Here is a 16971-nt window from a genome sequence, read left to right as displayed (position 1 = left end):
ATTTGGTTTTGGAAAACAAAAACAGTAATGGTTACAAACTGTTGCAATTTCGTAGGTATAACAATCTAGTTATAATCAATTCAGTAATCAAAATTTCTGTTTCCAACCTAAGCCGACTTAATAGCTTCTTTCTTTATTACAAGCCCAACTATCCACAGCTTTTTACACATATCGTATTTTATTAGAAAATTTTTATGTCCAAGTCGGTAAAAATAGAGAGATGGTATCCCTGCCTTGGTAAATTTGGAGCTGGAAAACCAAAACAGTAATCTAGTTATAACCAATTTAGTAATTAAAATCTGTACCCATATGACCTTAGGCACCTTAGCAGGGCCCTTATTTTGTGTTGATCTACAAGTCTCAATTTAAAATACCCAAAATAAAACTTAATACAACCAAAGATGAACTTAAATTATTTTTCTAATTGGGTTTTACAAGAATTAAATGCAACTCTTCTAATCAACTATTCAAGACTCTTCCAAGCATGATTCTACTCCCAAAGGAAATATTTGTTGTAAGATAATTACATTTTTTTATATTATTACATTTATGTTATTACATTATTTAATTACAACAATTATGTTATTACATTTTACCATTTGTAATAATAATTGTATTGTATTTTTAATAATTGTATTTTTATCTTTCTATGGGTAGTTTGCTGTTTTTTCACTTTTTCCTGTTTTTCTTATTACTTATTCTTTATTATTAACGGTATTTTGATAGCTTAAGGGGCTATATTTTATCTAAATAATACCCACGCAGAAACCACGTATAAAATATATCAAACACTAAAATTAAGAAATACAACAAAAGTCAAAAACAAAGTTAAAAATTTTGAAAACAAATAGAATACAAGTTCCATCTTACCTTAATACACAGTACTACCGAATTCCAAATATTTTCGGTAGACTGCATGAAATAAGTTCCATACTCGCTCCATGTTGTCAATGGGTGACTAGAGTATTTTATAATCTTCCCTGAATAGTTGCTTAAGCAAGCCCTCACACTTCCTGTCCCAACATCTATTCCAATATAGTACATAGTTGGTTGATTAGTTTATGGTTAACTTTGAATTACACAGACGCGGTTGCCTTTTATGCTGTAACAAAAACTTGTATTATAACTCAATAGTTATTGAAGATAAATGCAGGAAGCAGGGGCGTAATTTGATATGAAGCAGGGGGTAACTACCCCTCCAAGACCTCAGTTTCCTCCCAAGACCCCGATTTGCCCTGTCAGCTGAAATTTAGTTTCTCCAAAAATCTTGACAAAACTAAGATATCCTTGCATAATGCAAACATCCACAGAAACGGGTCAGTTTTCTTTAGTACGGTATATATTTACCGTTTGTACTATATGGCTCACTTTTCAATTTTTATTGTCATTTTCACTTGACTTGGGAACACTGGCTCCAATTCGTCCCCCCCCCAGGTTTTGACAAATTTATGCCACTGGCAGATAGGAGGAATGTACGAATTCTCAATCATAAACAACAAGATGAGCCCAGAAAACCTTCTCCCCAAAAAAGGCATTGTCGTTTCCAACTTTTTCACTCCCATCCACCTCACATAAAATTCCACTTCAAATCTATCAAAATCATTAAAACAACAGGTTATAGCACGCAATTGAAGAATTTGTTTTGAGGGAAGGGGTCAACAAAGCAAAAAATATTTTATATATCCATTAGACTAAAAAATCAATAAACATCAGTTGTATACAAATAAAAGATTTATTACTGGAACATTATTATTTAACTCCCCATAGTTCATGTTCATAGCCCATGTTCAGAAGGAAGGAGATGCTAACGAGGAAGGAAAACTAACGGTTAAATACATTCCCATGAAAGATGCATAAAGAAACGGTGGCTCCAGGAAGTATTGAGCACACTGTGGCGTCGCCGGTTCAAAGCAACACGATCCCATTCCCTGGAATAGGGGCGAGCTGTTCCCTGTGAAATAAATCTACAGAAAAATGGATTTCATATTTATAGCTGGAATGTCATATTAGTTAAGCGAGAATCAAAATTCTGATATAACCTGCTGCCGTAAAAACAACGCTCATTGTCAACTTTTCACACACAAAATATTGTGTTGGCATATACTGATAAGACCCAATGAACAAATCATCAGGCAAGTACTTCTGGCTTCCTTTCGTCCAGATTAGCATAGGCAACTAAACAGTCAAATGAAAAATTGATGGGTAATAGGGAGAAACAACCACAAGACCACTGATAGACTTCAAAAGTTTAGCATAAGAGGATGGCTGCTGGCTCTAATTTGCTAATGAGTTGGCACAAGACCATAACAGATGGAAATCTGCTGGATGGGTGAGACGCTCACAGTTGGTCCTGCAGAAAGTACAAGAAGAAATGTGTATTAAATCATGAGACAATTCATATTGAAAAAAGCCATGATAGGCGCAGGGTCCAAAAATACATTGAAGGGGCCTAAGTATCCTATCGTGAATTTTAAATCTACAAAGAGGCACTAGGGGCCAGGATTTCTGTTTAAACAAGACTTATTCTGACATTCTATGACCATTAATTCAATATAGACTATTTAAAATCAAGTAGTTTTGGGCATCAAGTCATGGCTAATTATAGAAAAAAAAAACAATATAGACAGTCCGAGTGAGTGAGAGGCAATTCTGGCATTAAACCTTTTTAGGATTGTATAAAAATGATGTCATATCTTCCCATAGATGGCTCAAAGAAAGGGCACATCAAGAAAGAGCATATCAGGCCATTTGAGACCTTATTCTCGATCCAGTTGAGTTCGCCCCAACACGAATTATAGAAGCCCCTATTAAGTAATATCTAGAGTTAACCTAAAGCCAAGATTCAGGAAGAGTAACTGCCTGAAGTACCAAGGACAGTGAAACTTTAAAATGGTTGAGTGGAAATTCACATAACCATATAAAACTTGAAATTAAGAAAAATCAGCAATCCATTTCTTATTAAAAATCTTCACATGTATTTATGCAGCTTTCAGTAGTAGCAGGCACCAAACAAACAATAGAAGTCTGCAAAAAAAAAAAATGAGCTGCTAAGAGCGCATGGTACCATAGAGCTTAAGAGGGTTTAGCTTTCCTTTGAATGTGTAGTTGTCTTTAAGAATCAGCAAATTGTTCATGTTTGAATTTCTACAGACAAAACACGTTGTCAAATATAAATCAGTTTTACTTATCTATTTTCACGGTTGGATGTGGCCACACTGACAAAAATATGATACTGCTGTATAAACTTCATAGTTTTAGGACTATCAAATGAAAAATTTTACACTTAGTCCCCATCCAACACCGTTCAGGGACCATTACTTTTCTTAAGCCATAATTTCAATGTTTTAAAGAATATGAAAATTACAGCTTGGAATGCTTCAACGTTGAGAACTATCGGGACGACATCGTGACTGACAAATTCAGAACTTTGAACTAGACTTATTAGGAGTTTTAGAAATTCATATCCCTCCTTGGTCAAATATGGTTCCGAAACATGGGCATTCCAGAAAACAGCAGAGGATTTGCTAGATGTTTTTCGCAGAAATTGCTTAAGGATTGTTTTGAATACCCGACTGACTGACCTTAAAATTCCACTTTCTAGGGCTATAATGAGAGAAAATTTGAGATAGCTAAAACACATCTTAGGAAGAAGGATGATAGATCGCTCAAAATCGTCCTTTTTGAACAACCATCTAGGGCCAAACGAAAAGCAGATCACCTCCGAATGGGGTGGGAGGATGGCGCAAGGAAATGTTGAGTGTTGTTTTATTATACTGTCATAATAAAAATTGCAGGCGAGATTTCACTCCTTCTTACACCCTTCTTAACTTAGAGCAATGGATTACCATACATAGAAAGGTCAGTCTTCGTCGACGAAAACACGTGAAAAGAAACAATTCAGTTACAAATGGTAACTATCTTACAAAAGGTAAATCAGGAGTCAATTCCCAGTTCACATCTATCAAACATAAGTAGTAGCTGGTTATGCAATATTTCTATTCCCAACATATGATTGGAAAACCAAAACGAAAGAGTTTTCCTTGCCCTTCAAACACATATTAAGGAATTCTTCGCATAGATAACTCAACGAAAGGGCACATGAAGAATAGTTCCAAAGTTCAAAATTCCTCTAAATACATAAAGAGGAGTGGTCAAATGGTTACCATGCATAAAAGTTATAAAAAGAGGCTTATTCCCTAATTCTCACTATTAACCATGATGGTTGCAGGAATAGCTGCAACCTAGTAAAGAATGAAATACGACCCATAGTTAAAAAAAATATATGTTGAGAAAAAATTGCAATTAGTAGTTGATTATGGAATAGTAACTAGCATTTTGATTAGTCTTAATAGTAAATTGTTACTTTGAAAACCAGTTTATAGGAATTTCAAAAAATACCCTGAACCCCCCCCCAAAGGGCGTTGGATCAAAACTAAATGTGCGACAATGAAATCATCATTGCCAAAAACCCTGTACGGAAAAGTTACAGCCCCTCCCCCAATTATGAAAAACAGATTTAAAAGAGATAAAAAAGCCGCTGAAAGGAACAGTACTCAAGCACACACAAGGATAGTTGCTAAGTTGTCTTGTGATCTAGATGGTATGAAAGAGAAAAAAGAAAGAGAAGAAACAAAGGATCATGGGGCAAAACCATAATGATGAGGATAACTGAGACAAAAATAGACAAAATGACCTAATCCCCTTTGGTTCTTTAGAAGATTCTAATGAAAAAAAATTCGAAGGTTTTTCTGGTGTGGGATAAAAATTAAAAAATGTGTTACATAATTGTTCAGAAATCATCTACTGCTTAACAGAACTAGTCGGCACTGCAACATCATTGAAATCTGTTTTCAGATCGTCTTGATAAAGTGCCATGTGTCACCAAAAATGACAATTTTTTGCGATGTCTAGAGTGGAAAGACCAGGAAGCATGAAAAAACGTACTGTCGTAATATTTATTGTCAAAAACCTGATTTCTGAGTTTTAAAATTATCCCTCTCATCCCTGTGTTAAGTTCCATAGGTTGTGGAATCACTAGCAGAAGTGGCAGGCTGCTGCAGTAGCGTAAAAAGATGTTTAGTGGCTCATTTTAAAGCTTTTGATCATACCTACGTGTTCTTTGTAAATTCGTCTTGATAACCCTATCATAATTTGGTTGAGGATCAGTATCGGGAATTATTAACGTGTTCCAAATTAAAGGGGATGAATCTTCGAAACCTCTTCTAACCGCAAATATTAGAGATTAAATTCTCGTTATTCGGGTTCAAAGACGACAAGCGGATTAGTTCCCGAAAGTCACCTCGTTCCTCAGTATGATCAATATTTTATCCCTGAAAATCCCCATCAGACCAGACCAAAGTATACACTGTTCAAAGAGTATTTTGTAGTAGATTGAAGCATCTTCTTCTTTCCGACTAAAGTTGGGATGGATGAACCTTGTGTTGTGAGCATAAATAAATAGTTTGAGTGCATTTTTGTCATGTGCATTTATTTGTCAACAAAATGATGATGGTGAAGTTTGGGGGACTAACGATAAAAAGCTCTGCGAGGAGCGCTGAACCAGTCTAATGCCAATTGGGATAGCTCTGGAGGCTAAGTGGGAGGTGTGGGTCTAGTGGGGTTGTAAAACTAAGGGGAAAATGTAGTCAGTGTAGGGATTGAAAGTGACAGACAAATTGTATTTCTCCTTTTAATGTGGTAAAAAAAGCAGGGCCTCGGAGAGTATATTTTTGTATGTCAGCACTTGTGATCAATCTGACAAGAGGGACGTCACAGTATTGGCTAAGAGAGGGTCACGTTCAAAAGCTATTCAGCAATAAGCGTGTCAGAATGCTGTGGTACAAAAAAAAAAGTCAAAGCTTTTTGGGAGTCGACTAAGACAAGGTTAAGTCAAACGTTTCATTTTTCTAGATTATTTTAGATATTACGTATCAAATACATAACTTTAACTTAAAGCCAGTCTCAAAAGAAACCTTTATAAGGTGTTGAAAAAAAAACTGAAGTATAATAGGGCATACGTTGGTGAAACGCAGATCAGCAGATTATTATGAGACAGGTCCTATAAAACCATGTTACCAGCATCTTGAGAATATACCGAACCTTGTATGCTAAATTGGTTGAAAACATGTGCTAAAGGTTTAGTAATTTTGTCTGAAAAAGGTTTAATTAAATCAATTGGGATCTCCTAGGCAAGTGCTTGATTTTCTCAGCAGATTTTAGTTATAATATTTGAATGAGAAATTAGTGGAAGGGTTGTACTGGAAGAAGCATTTGGACTCGTGCCAGAAAAAGGGGAGAGACTTTGCATAATGAAAGCAAGATATAAGTTCAGATAATTGGCGATCTCTTTAGGGAATATTAATCAAACAACGAAAATGATGATATTAATTTCACCAATTATGGTCGACTTCAAGAAAAACAGGACAAAATTGATGAATATGGTGGATAAAGCAATTTAAGTGCAACATTGATTAAACACCTTTAGAATGCAGGCTTGCAGCATTATTTTGGAAGAATCCACAGATACAAAATATGTCAAACCCAAATAAAACCCTTAGGAACATAATGCCTTGGAACAGAACGTTTAATTAATTTTCTAAAACGTGTCTTGTTTTAGGTGTTGTCACAGTGCTTCTCCAGCATGTTTGTTTAATAAGATCAATAATAATTATAGTATCCTGTGTCAACTCAGTTTGAGCTCATCTAAAACTGAAAGTGACTGTCTGGATCCTCTTGAGACTGACAGTCAAATTCTAGATTCTTCTGAAATGGACAGTAACAGTGCAGATTGTCCTATGACTTTGCGAAACTATGACTACTATGAAAGTTTGGTTCCAGAGTACGAAGTGGAGGCTAGTGTCCTTCTTCCAATGTCCAAAGAGCAAATTTAAAATCTTACAACAGTTAATATTACAGAATAACAAGTTAGAAATAGTTTAGAGGGTTCTGTCTCTTTGGAACAATACAAGCTCCAAGAATTTGTCCAAAACTTCTATGCTCCCATTTATATCATAATGATTGCATTATTGCTTGGTTATAGCACATGCCCAGTCTGCCGTGAGTCTTCAGCTGACGGAACACGTCAAAAATTCCAATTTTGCAAGAATTTTCTACTCAGTTTTCGTAGAGATCCCCTTTTTCACTGTTTTTTTAGAATGAGACATACTACAGTATAGACTTACCGCCCGTGCAGGTTGCAAGATGCAAAAAGGAGCTTAAGATGCTTGAAATCACTGTATTTCTTGTTCTTGGAGGAGATTAACTGGACAGTTAAAACCAAGAACTAAAGTACTATAAAATAAAATCTTTTTTTTAAATTAAAAGGAACAATGATAGATTTTCAGGAAATGTTGTCTGACTTAATTTTTGCTGCCTAATTAGCACTGCAATGAAAACTGAGTAAGCATAAGGTTCTTTTAGAGGCTTATAATTGCATGCTAAGAATTATCAGCATCAAGGTCAGAGAAAGACAATACAGAGCTTTATAATTGCACAAAAACTCAAGGATATCTTGCAAAAATCTTCAATTACTATTTTAGGAAAAGCAATAGTTCCAATTTAATTAGTAAAGTATTGCAACGTTTGAATACTATGTCAGAAAAGACTACATCTTTAAAAACACGTAACTGTAAAATGAAAGACCTCGATTGTTTATATAAATTAGATATTGAAGATTTATTCCAGTTTCTTTACCCTCTTTTTGCTTGCCTGTGTTGACAAGAATTATTAAAAACTATATTTTAAAAAGATGTGGACGTGAACGAGGTGAAAACAACTGTTTTAGGTATTGTTGGGATTTGGTCTGGTAATAAAAAGTTAACTTTTTAATCCACAAGAAGTTGCTTCAAAGGAAAGAGGGTAAAAGAAGAGCTCTCCAATCAGCAGTCATGGGATGGTTTGCCTGTTTGATGTTATCAGAATCATCTGCCAACTATCCCATGGAATAAACTGCAAGCAGAAAGGATAAGTCTGATTTGATATGTATTATATATGTATATGTATTTGATATGCATGTATTATATAGGTTGAGTCTGATTTTATAAGCAGTAAACATGATCCTTAGCTACTCTATGCCCAACGAAAGGTAGCTTAGGTACTTAAGATAGCTGAGTACAACTTACGGTAATATTTTAGGTAAGGTATAAAATTTCAAGTAATAAATAAATCTTATATTATCAAAAGATGGGATTTAAGGTAATAACTAGCAATGATTCAACCAGTAAATGGAACACTTTTACGTAAGTTAAAACTGATGAGGATATTGGCACAAAAAGGGACCCTGAGAAGGGTCCAAAGGACTCCTAAGTAGATTAAAAATAGTAGCAGAAAATTTCATTTTGCAAAAATTTTACCCATTACCCTAAAATATTGCTCTTATCTAAAGGTAAATCTGAAGGTAAAGTAATATTTAAAGGTAAAAGAGGGAGTAAATATAACTCCCTCCTATCTAAAGGCTGAACTCGTGTAAAACTTTGCTGTTGAGTATATCGTAGGTTTCCAGGCAGAGGTGCATGCTCTATTGCTAGTTTTGGCCATGCTACATCTTCAAAAATGACAAAGAACTGTCAATATTTTCAGCCAAGCTTGTAGCTATTTTAATTAGGCCCGAACATATTCTCGATTATTTTTCTGTGAATAATTGTTTAATCTGCTCTGGTCCTCTATCTGCTCCAGGAGATTTATTAACACTGTTTTGTCTAATGAATTTCCAGCATCCAGGCCAGAGTTCAGTGGTTACTGTATTCGGCCTACTTCAGTTCCTGCCCATATATTCATATTGATAACAACGAGACTGATGACTAATAGTCAGTGCCAGACCTGACTATTATCATAGTTATCATAACACATTACTTTTCTTATTTAATGAAATACGTCTCTTCTAATACAAGTACCCAATAATTGAGATGGAAGAGGAGCGTGCGTAACTGTGGTAGCCTCAGGCGGGTTGGTGCTGCAGTGAGTTGTAAGCAGTAGTAATTGTAATAATAATAAACATGTATAGTTCTTTAAACAATAATGTCATAAACACAAAAAATTGAATGAATTTGAGCACTGTACTTGGGGCTAAAATGTATTTCTCCAGTGTCCCTATTACAAACAACTTTTGTCTCTTAATTGCAACATCCTCCCTAAAAACTTGTGTCAGAGCTTTGACGCGGATAATTCCACTTCACAGAGGTCATTCTTTTTGTGAAATATTTGGAAAAGCAATATATAAAAAATTTTCATTATTTTCTTAAATCATCAAGCTTTTTTCCAAATTCCAAATTCGGCTTCAGGTCTGGACACAATACTAAAAACGGTATTCTTGCTTTCATCCAATATTTTCAAGAATGCTCGGTAAGAGGAAACATTCCAGTAACAATATATTTAGAATTTAAAAAAGCATTTAATACAATATATTTTTATATTGGGTTTGTATTTGATACAATTTCTTGTATACTGGGTAAGTGTGGTGTTCATGGACTGGCACTGGATTTAGTTAGATCTTTGATAATAGAGCTAAAAACAGATGGGGGCAATTTACCCTCTCACTGTTCCTCTAATCCCAGGTCCTCTACTTTTTCTCATTTACATGAATGATCTTCACCGCACCTTGTCAATCTTCTGTCTCAACACGCATTTTGCAGACAATACCAAAATTTTACTTTCTGAGAGGAATTGTGAGACTTTGGTGAAGAAGCCCAAAGATTTTCTGGTCACCATATAAACGCCATCCTAAATAGTCTAAAAGAACCCGGATACCCGACCCTATTTTTGTAGTATTATCAGATAACGCACAAAGACAGCTGTATCATATGCTTTTTGTCTGCGATCAAGGAAGAGTCGAAATACTTCGGCCTTTGATGTAACTTATTGTCTTTACCAGTGAAAATTAATGGCTTCTATTTGAAAGTAGTTGTGCTAGGTGAAAATAATTATCAGGATTGGACACAGAGCTTTAATGATCAGCTGGAAAAGTATTTTGAAGAACCTATCCCTACTCTTTTCCCTTTAAAGTGTTTTGATCACCATTTATAGTTTTTGTGTTATAAAATTAAAATCCTTGCTTTATAAGCTTTGAAATCTTTTTCTCAAATTCAGGAAAAACAACTTGGTTTGGCTTAAAATCCAGCCAAAATATAAGAAATAGCACTTTCATAAACTTGAAGTCTGTAACTCTAACTTATAAGTCCCAGATTTTAAACTGTGTATTTATTATTTCTTTATACCTGTATTCTTCCCCCCCACCCAAAAAAATATTCTAATTTAATCAAACATTTGTTCTAATTCAAGACAACCAGTCTGGTTTCTGGAAATAGAAGTTCTAAAAATAGAAACTAGGTCACGATTCTCAAATTTAAACTGGAATTCATGAAAAATTAAAATTTTATGAGGTAATTAGCCCTAGGCCTAGTCTTTCTTATTTTTTCTGCCAGTTCGTTATATTTTAAAACCTTTTGTTTCTGTGTATGTTTATAGGTGAGATAATAACCTACAAATTCCTTAATGAGATTCTCATCCAGCTGAATCAGAAAGCAACAAAGCTCTTTTTATAAAGGAAGGCAAACAATCTGACAGATTTTGCCACAAAAGATGATGTCGGCAGCCTATGTGATCTCACAGGAGGAAGGCTTCTGAAATCCTACATATCAGATGTGTCTAACCATCACCTCAATCTCTCCTTCCAAGTTAAATGGATGGAGAGACCTTTCTTCCAATCTTCTCAGTGCTGATGCTGTTGTGTAGAATAATAATGATCTCGCAAGCCTACCCACTAGTACCTAAGAACTGCTAATGGATGATGGTGAAACTCTCTTCACATAGGTATCAAAGGAATGGTATGCAGGTGAAAACTCACCTCTGATGACAAGGAAGGGCAACAGCATATACTTCCTAATACAAATTAAGGAGTAAATAGTCTCAACTTCAAGGCAGTTTTGAGACTTAAATTTTATGACTGAGACTGCATTTAAAATGTGCTCAATACAAGCAGATGAATGTGGAAAGGACATGATAGAGAAGATGAATGGACAAAGCTCTAAACATCTCATGGAGCCAAGAACATTTTAAAGCTAATTCAGTTTCCATGCAAAAGCTCTGGACACTTAAAGTACTGAGGTGGCACACACTTAGAGTGAGCAGGGATTGATTGCCACTGAGCTTGATTCTTCTAAAGCTTGTTCATTGACTAGGCTAGTGAACATGACTAGTACTGGCATGGTCTTTACCAGAGGCAGCCACAACAGGAGTAGCATAGTAATTGTAATTCTGGCCAACCTAGATCACCCCATCAATTTACTTTATTTTCAGTCCATTTTACATCATTTTAACATGAAATATTAAACATTTTGAACATTTTCCATCCCGATATTCCACATGAAAAAAAACATCCTTGAAAATCAAAGTTTGGTCTCATTTTTATACTTTTTCACAATTCTTATATACATGAACACAGGAGCTGGACCACATAGTTAATCAATCCAATTTACTTCATTTTCAACTGAATTTACACAATTTTAAAGAGCTGGACCCCCTAGACTACCCCATCAATTTACATCATTTCAGTCAATTTTACATCATTTTAACATCATATTCATATTACTTTAAAGAGAAATGTAAATGGAAAAATGGAAAATAAATATAATCAAACCGTTAAAAAAGTAGACTTGGATCTAGGAATTGAATACAAAATTAAACCAATGAAATGTACAAAAACTAAATATGGAAGTTAACTCTTTATTACTATTAATTTTAAAATTGAGGTGGTTGATATCTTTGCACTAAAACGATTTGATTCTACAGCAGCTGATTTTGAAAGGAAATTTTAAAAATTAGGCAAAGGTATGATTTTAAAGGCTAATGGAAGAAAAGGGAAATATTATAACAATTATTTAGAAATCGATATCAAACTATACACAAAATATTAAATCATATTAAATTATTATATTTTATCAGTAGTATAGAAAGAAAAGAATATAATTAAACTATTTTTTTAATTACATCAAAAATTCTTATTTCAGAAGACCTGTTTTGATCTTAAAACTCATGATGGGAAATTGTAAAAATGTCCGAAATTTTTATTTAAAATGGCGTGAATTCAATGGAAAAGTGGGTAAATTGGATTGATTAATGATGTGGTCCAGATCTTGTGTTCTTGTACCTGAAAATTGCAAAAAAAAGTACAGAAAAGAAAATATAAAAAAAAATGTGAAAAAGTATAGAAATGAGACCAAACTTTCATTTCCAAATACTTTTTTTCAATTTAAATGTTGAGATGGAAAATGTTTAAGATGTTAATATTTAATGTTAAAATGATGTAAAACGGACTCAAAATAATGTAAATTGATGGGGTGATCTAGATGGTCCAGCTTTTTAAAATGGTGTGAATTCAATTGAAAATAGGTAAAAAGATTGATTAATGATGTGGTCCAGCTCCTTTGTTCATGTATATGAAAATTGTGAAAAGTATAAAAAAAGCATGCTATTTGATGTTAAAATGACATAAAATGGACTGAAAATGATGTAAATTGATGGAGTGATATAGGTGGTCCAGAATCAGCAATTACTATATTATGAACATGGTCAATCGCTATCATTTTTTGCATAATCTTAAAGGTTGAATTGCAGTAGAAGGGAACATAAAACTCCTTTGCTAAATTCATGTAAACTTCAGACACAGGATTTTAAAGGCATGCACTAGTTAAGGCTAGAATATTTTTTCTGTCACATCAGCTTCCGCATTTGTTCCAACATAGATTCTTTTGAGAGCCAAAAAACCTTTAGTCTTGGATGGGTCATATATACCTAACGGCATTTTTTTCGACTACCTCTGGACCCAGGAAATTTCAAAGGATGGTCTCAAATAAGTGGAGACATTTTTGCAAAGGCAGTGAAGCCTAACCCCCTCCACTAACTCCCCCAACCCGGAAACTGCAACTTTGTTGCCTTGAATTTTTTTAAAAAGTAGACTTTAAATGCTCTTCACAGTTCTAAAATGTGTAGAACTACAGACTCAAGGGACAGACAACACTGTGTGAGCTGTGATGTATTTTGATGAATGCTGTATATAGTTGAATACCCTGGGGACAAACTTGTAACATTCTAAGGGTATTTCCTTCAGTCCACTAGATATGCTCAGAGCAAGGTTATGGCAGACACATCTGACAATAACAATATGTAGATTGCCAATTTTCTCTAGAACCTTCAACCTCTTTATCTCTCCCATATTCACAGAGTCATTATATTATCCAATTCTCTTTTGGAATATTTCTGATTTGAAGCTTTTTACCTACTTCTTCTTTAATGTTTTGAGCTGTTGCTGATGGCACCTCAATGAGCCCTAATAAGTAATTGCACATATATTTGAGCTGAGGACACCAGAAGCAAGCTACAGTGGCCATACATTTAACAGCAGGTATGTCTATTGATTCATCCAAAGAGATTGAAAACTATTCCCCCTGAATTTTCTCTGAGAGAGACTGATTTGCAGCAGGGGCTAATTTTTTCACAGCCATAATTTGTATTTATCACAGCTGCAAGTAATTTTACTTGCAATCACGGAATCAGGCATGGGCTCTATGATCCTTAAAGACATGTTATGCTCTGTAATGAAAGCACTGACTTCATCATGGCATTTCTGACATTCTTTTCATGACATCATACTCTTCTAAAGTTCAACATTATTTGACAATGTTTTTGATAGGTTGGTTGTGTGCTGCTTTGCATCAAAGTTCTAGATGTCAAATTAAATTCTGGGTTTGATGTAACTTTTGCTATAACGTTTTTACTTTATCTTTTACAAACCCTGCAAAGGACCTGCATACCATTCTTTTAATCCTTCTGAATCCAATTTTGCAGGTCTTTGCCAGAAATCCAATAACAACTGAATAAGTACCTGTATATCTTTTCCTTTTTTGGCTTTGTTTGGATAGTCATATCATCCTTAACACATTTCGCATCAGTCTTCAGACTCTTCAAATCTAAGCAATTCAGGTTTCTTATCATTTTTTTTTTTTGTCTACTGAAATCATATCCAGATTGCAGTTTCTGCTGTTATTCTGCACAGGTTTGCTAGGATATTTGCATTCTTTTCAGTTATCTTTACAGTCTTCATTAATGCTTATTGCAAGTGCAGACCTAAAAAGATACTAATTCTAGAATGCTCTGTATAGAAGACCTTTTCTCAACCAACAGAAGGATCAGTAGCTGAAAATAAACTGAAGGAAATGCAGGGTATTTTACCAGACTTTGTTCACAAATTTATATGGTCCTGCAGAACATTCTTTGAAAATTGCTTTAAGGGTATTAACAAAGAAATGAAAATACAAACAGTATGCTGACAGCTACAATAAATGTTTAGTAACTTTAGTAAGTTTTTGCAACTGGAACATAGTTTGTTTTTTTTTTAAACTGGACATCTTATGCTCACGCACTGAAAAATTGGAAGCAATTTTAAACTAGCCTATGCCAGGCTGAAAACCAGATAATATTTTAAAAAATGTACAGCCTTTGAAAAAATACAGGCTGTGTTGTACCTTTCAAATATAAATATTTCTCTTTTAGACAGGTCAGCATAGTAATACACGACCTACTACAATTCCAAACAAATGCTTTGCTCCTAATAAATATAAGCCTTCAGAGAAATGTAGGGTAGGACTCAACTTTTTTTCTTTTTTTTACAATTTGGAGTGCAAAGTGTGACTCAATCAACTTAGGGTATAAGAATAAAGACTTAGGAATGCTAAGAACTGTGTCTAGACATAATCTTTCTTCCTGCAAAACAAAAAATAAGGTAAAAGTTAGCCTGGAAAATAGTGTAAAAAATGCAGGAAAATTCTGTAAAAAAATTCTAGACATACAATATAGTAGCACATAACCAGACAATATTGGCAAATCCCAAGTCTTTGGTACATTAAAATAAAGTAGCAATCCATCTATCAAACCATAACCTAAGCTCAAATATGGAATTTCCAACTTCCATTCTTTACATGAAAAGCTCACAATTTTGTCAAATAGCTAAAACTGACAAACTTGCTTGCATAAATTTTTAGGTAAATATTTTGCAATTCATATTATTGACCAACAAATAAAGTGAACATACCACTAGATGCCATTTCTTATGCTCTTTCTGAATGTAATAATTGATTTTCTTGCAAATTCAGTGTTAAACCCTTTTAGGACCATTGATAACAATAATTTCATTCTACACTTTTTGGATATGAAAATGCATTATAACATTTGTTTCAAACTTACTATTTAGCTCTAAATCCATTTTTAAAAGTTGTATAATTCACAAATATCCTACTGATTTGTCAAGATCAAGATGATGAAAAAAAAATCAAAATCAATCTACCATGTTTTTTCTTTATTCTGTTAGACTGCTTAAAAGCTGCCATTTCACCTATATCTAAAAAAATGTCAAAGCCAACAAAAGGAACATGGCAGACAGAAAAATAGAGAAATTGTATAGAATATTTTATCCAGCTTAATCTTGATGAATTGCTGATTGTGAATTATATAACTTTAAAAAATTGATTTAAAATCCAATAGAAAGTTTGAGATTCATGGTTTAGGCCTTCTTTATACCTGAAAATAAGATTTTTTTTTTTCAAAAAGGGCTTAAATTTGAGTTTGCAAAAGAAGCAATGTCAAGCAATTTGTAAAGGGCATAAAAAAGGCATCAAATCAAATATTTGCTTTATTCATAAATCACTAATATGAATAGCAAAATATTTAGGACCAATTTTTACTTCACTGTTTAAGATTGCATAGCCAAAGTTGCAATTGTTTTCCATAAGCCTACCTTACAAATGACATATTCCTAGTCAGGAGCACTAACTTAAGAGGGTATCTCATTTAGAGAAGGCAGTGCTGTTAGCAGTGACAAAAACTCAGAGGTTGGAGAAAATGTCCAAAATGCTTTTTATGATGATTAATAAGTCATTTAATATAATCCAATATGAACTTCAAAATTTTTTCAAGGAAACTTTTCACCATATATATATATATATATATATATATATATATATATATATATATATATATATATATATATATATATATATATATATATATATATATATATATATATATATATATTTCTTTATGGATTTTTTTTCAAACATTTATTTTCTTTTTTTTTAATTCATTGTCTCTAATTGCTCATGATGTCATTCTCTGTGCATATTTATTTAATTCTTTTGTTATTGTGGTATTTATTTTGTCATTCTGCTTTGTGTGGTAGGCCATGGATTCAGTATTTGATCTTCAAATAGTCTTACTTATGTTGTAAATATTGATAGGGTTACAAAAACCACAAGCTGTGCTTCTCTGTAGTGACCCAGTGTGGACTATTTTATTTGTTACACATAGTATATCAATAAATTGAACTGAATTAAAGGAGGTGCAGCAGCAGCATATATTCCAAGGCATTATAATCAGATAAGGTGCCTTAAATTCTTATCAGTGATAACAGTACTGCCTCCTCTAAAGGAGATACCTTCTATCTTCTATTTAAAGATATAATAAAACAGATAATTTTGATTTTGAAGTGATTAATTTCCCATTCCCTGAAAGTAATAGGCTATACACTCAAATATCAAATATTCAGCATTTTACTCACAGTTACTTAGATATGCAAGGATTTATAGTAATTATATTGATTTTAAAAATAGATGTACAATTTTAAGCCAAAAATTGATTTTAAGAGGTTTTCCTGCAAATAAATTAACTTGGCAATTTAAAAGATTTGGTTTTCATTGTAATGAACTTTTAAATAAATAACAAAAGAATTATCTTGAAATAGTTAGTGAAATCTTTGGTTGATTTTGATTTTCCTTGTTACTGACTTTGTCATGTCCCTATGTTTTGACAATGGATTTCTGGAGGATTTTGCATATATTGTATTTTTAAAAGGTCTTATTTTGTATTCATTTCCTTGAATTTTATCTAGGTCACATTTACATCAATACAGAAAATTTGATATAGTAT

The 16971-nt window shown here is 33.4% G+C and overlaps 1 protein-coding gene across 8 annotated transcripts in view; it reads right to left on the bottom strand.

Annotated features, from left to right (window-relative positions):
* LOC136026085 (FGGY carbohydrate kinase domain-containing protein-like) overlaps positions 1–16971 on the bottom strand; it is a 99894-nt gene that overhangs the window by 73215 nt on the left and 9708 nt on the right. For all 8 annotated transcript variants that reach the window (XR_010617202.1, XM_065702310.1, XM_065702343.1 and 5 more), the window contains exon 2: positions 871–1102. Coding sequence is in view for 7 of the 8 variants with exons in the window: in XM_065702310.1 (XP_065558382.1) it covers positions 871–1044 (174 nt within the window). In the remaining variant the exon portion in view is untranslated. The remainder of the gene's footprint in view (positions 1–870; positions 1103–16971) is intronic.

Source organism: Artemia franciscana, chromosome 1 (assembly GCF_032884065.1).
Source record: "Artemia franciscana chromosome 1, ASM3288406v1, whole genome shotgun sequence".
NCBI lineage: Eukaryota > Metazoa > Arthropoda > Branchiopoda > Anostraca > Artemiidae > Artemia > Artemia franciscana.
The sequence above is the reverse complement of the archived record's forward strand: the minus strand, read 5'-3'. Positions and strand labels throughout refer to the sequence as shown.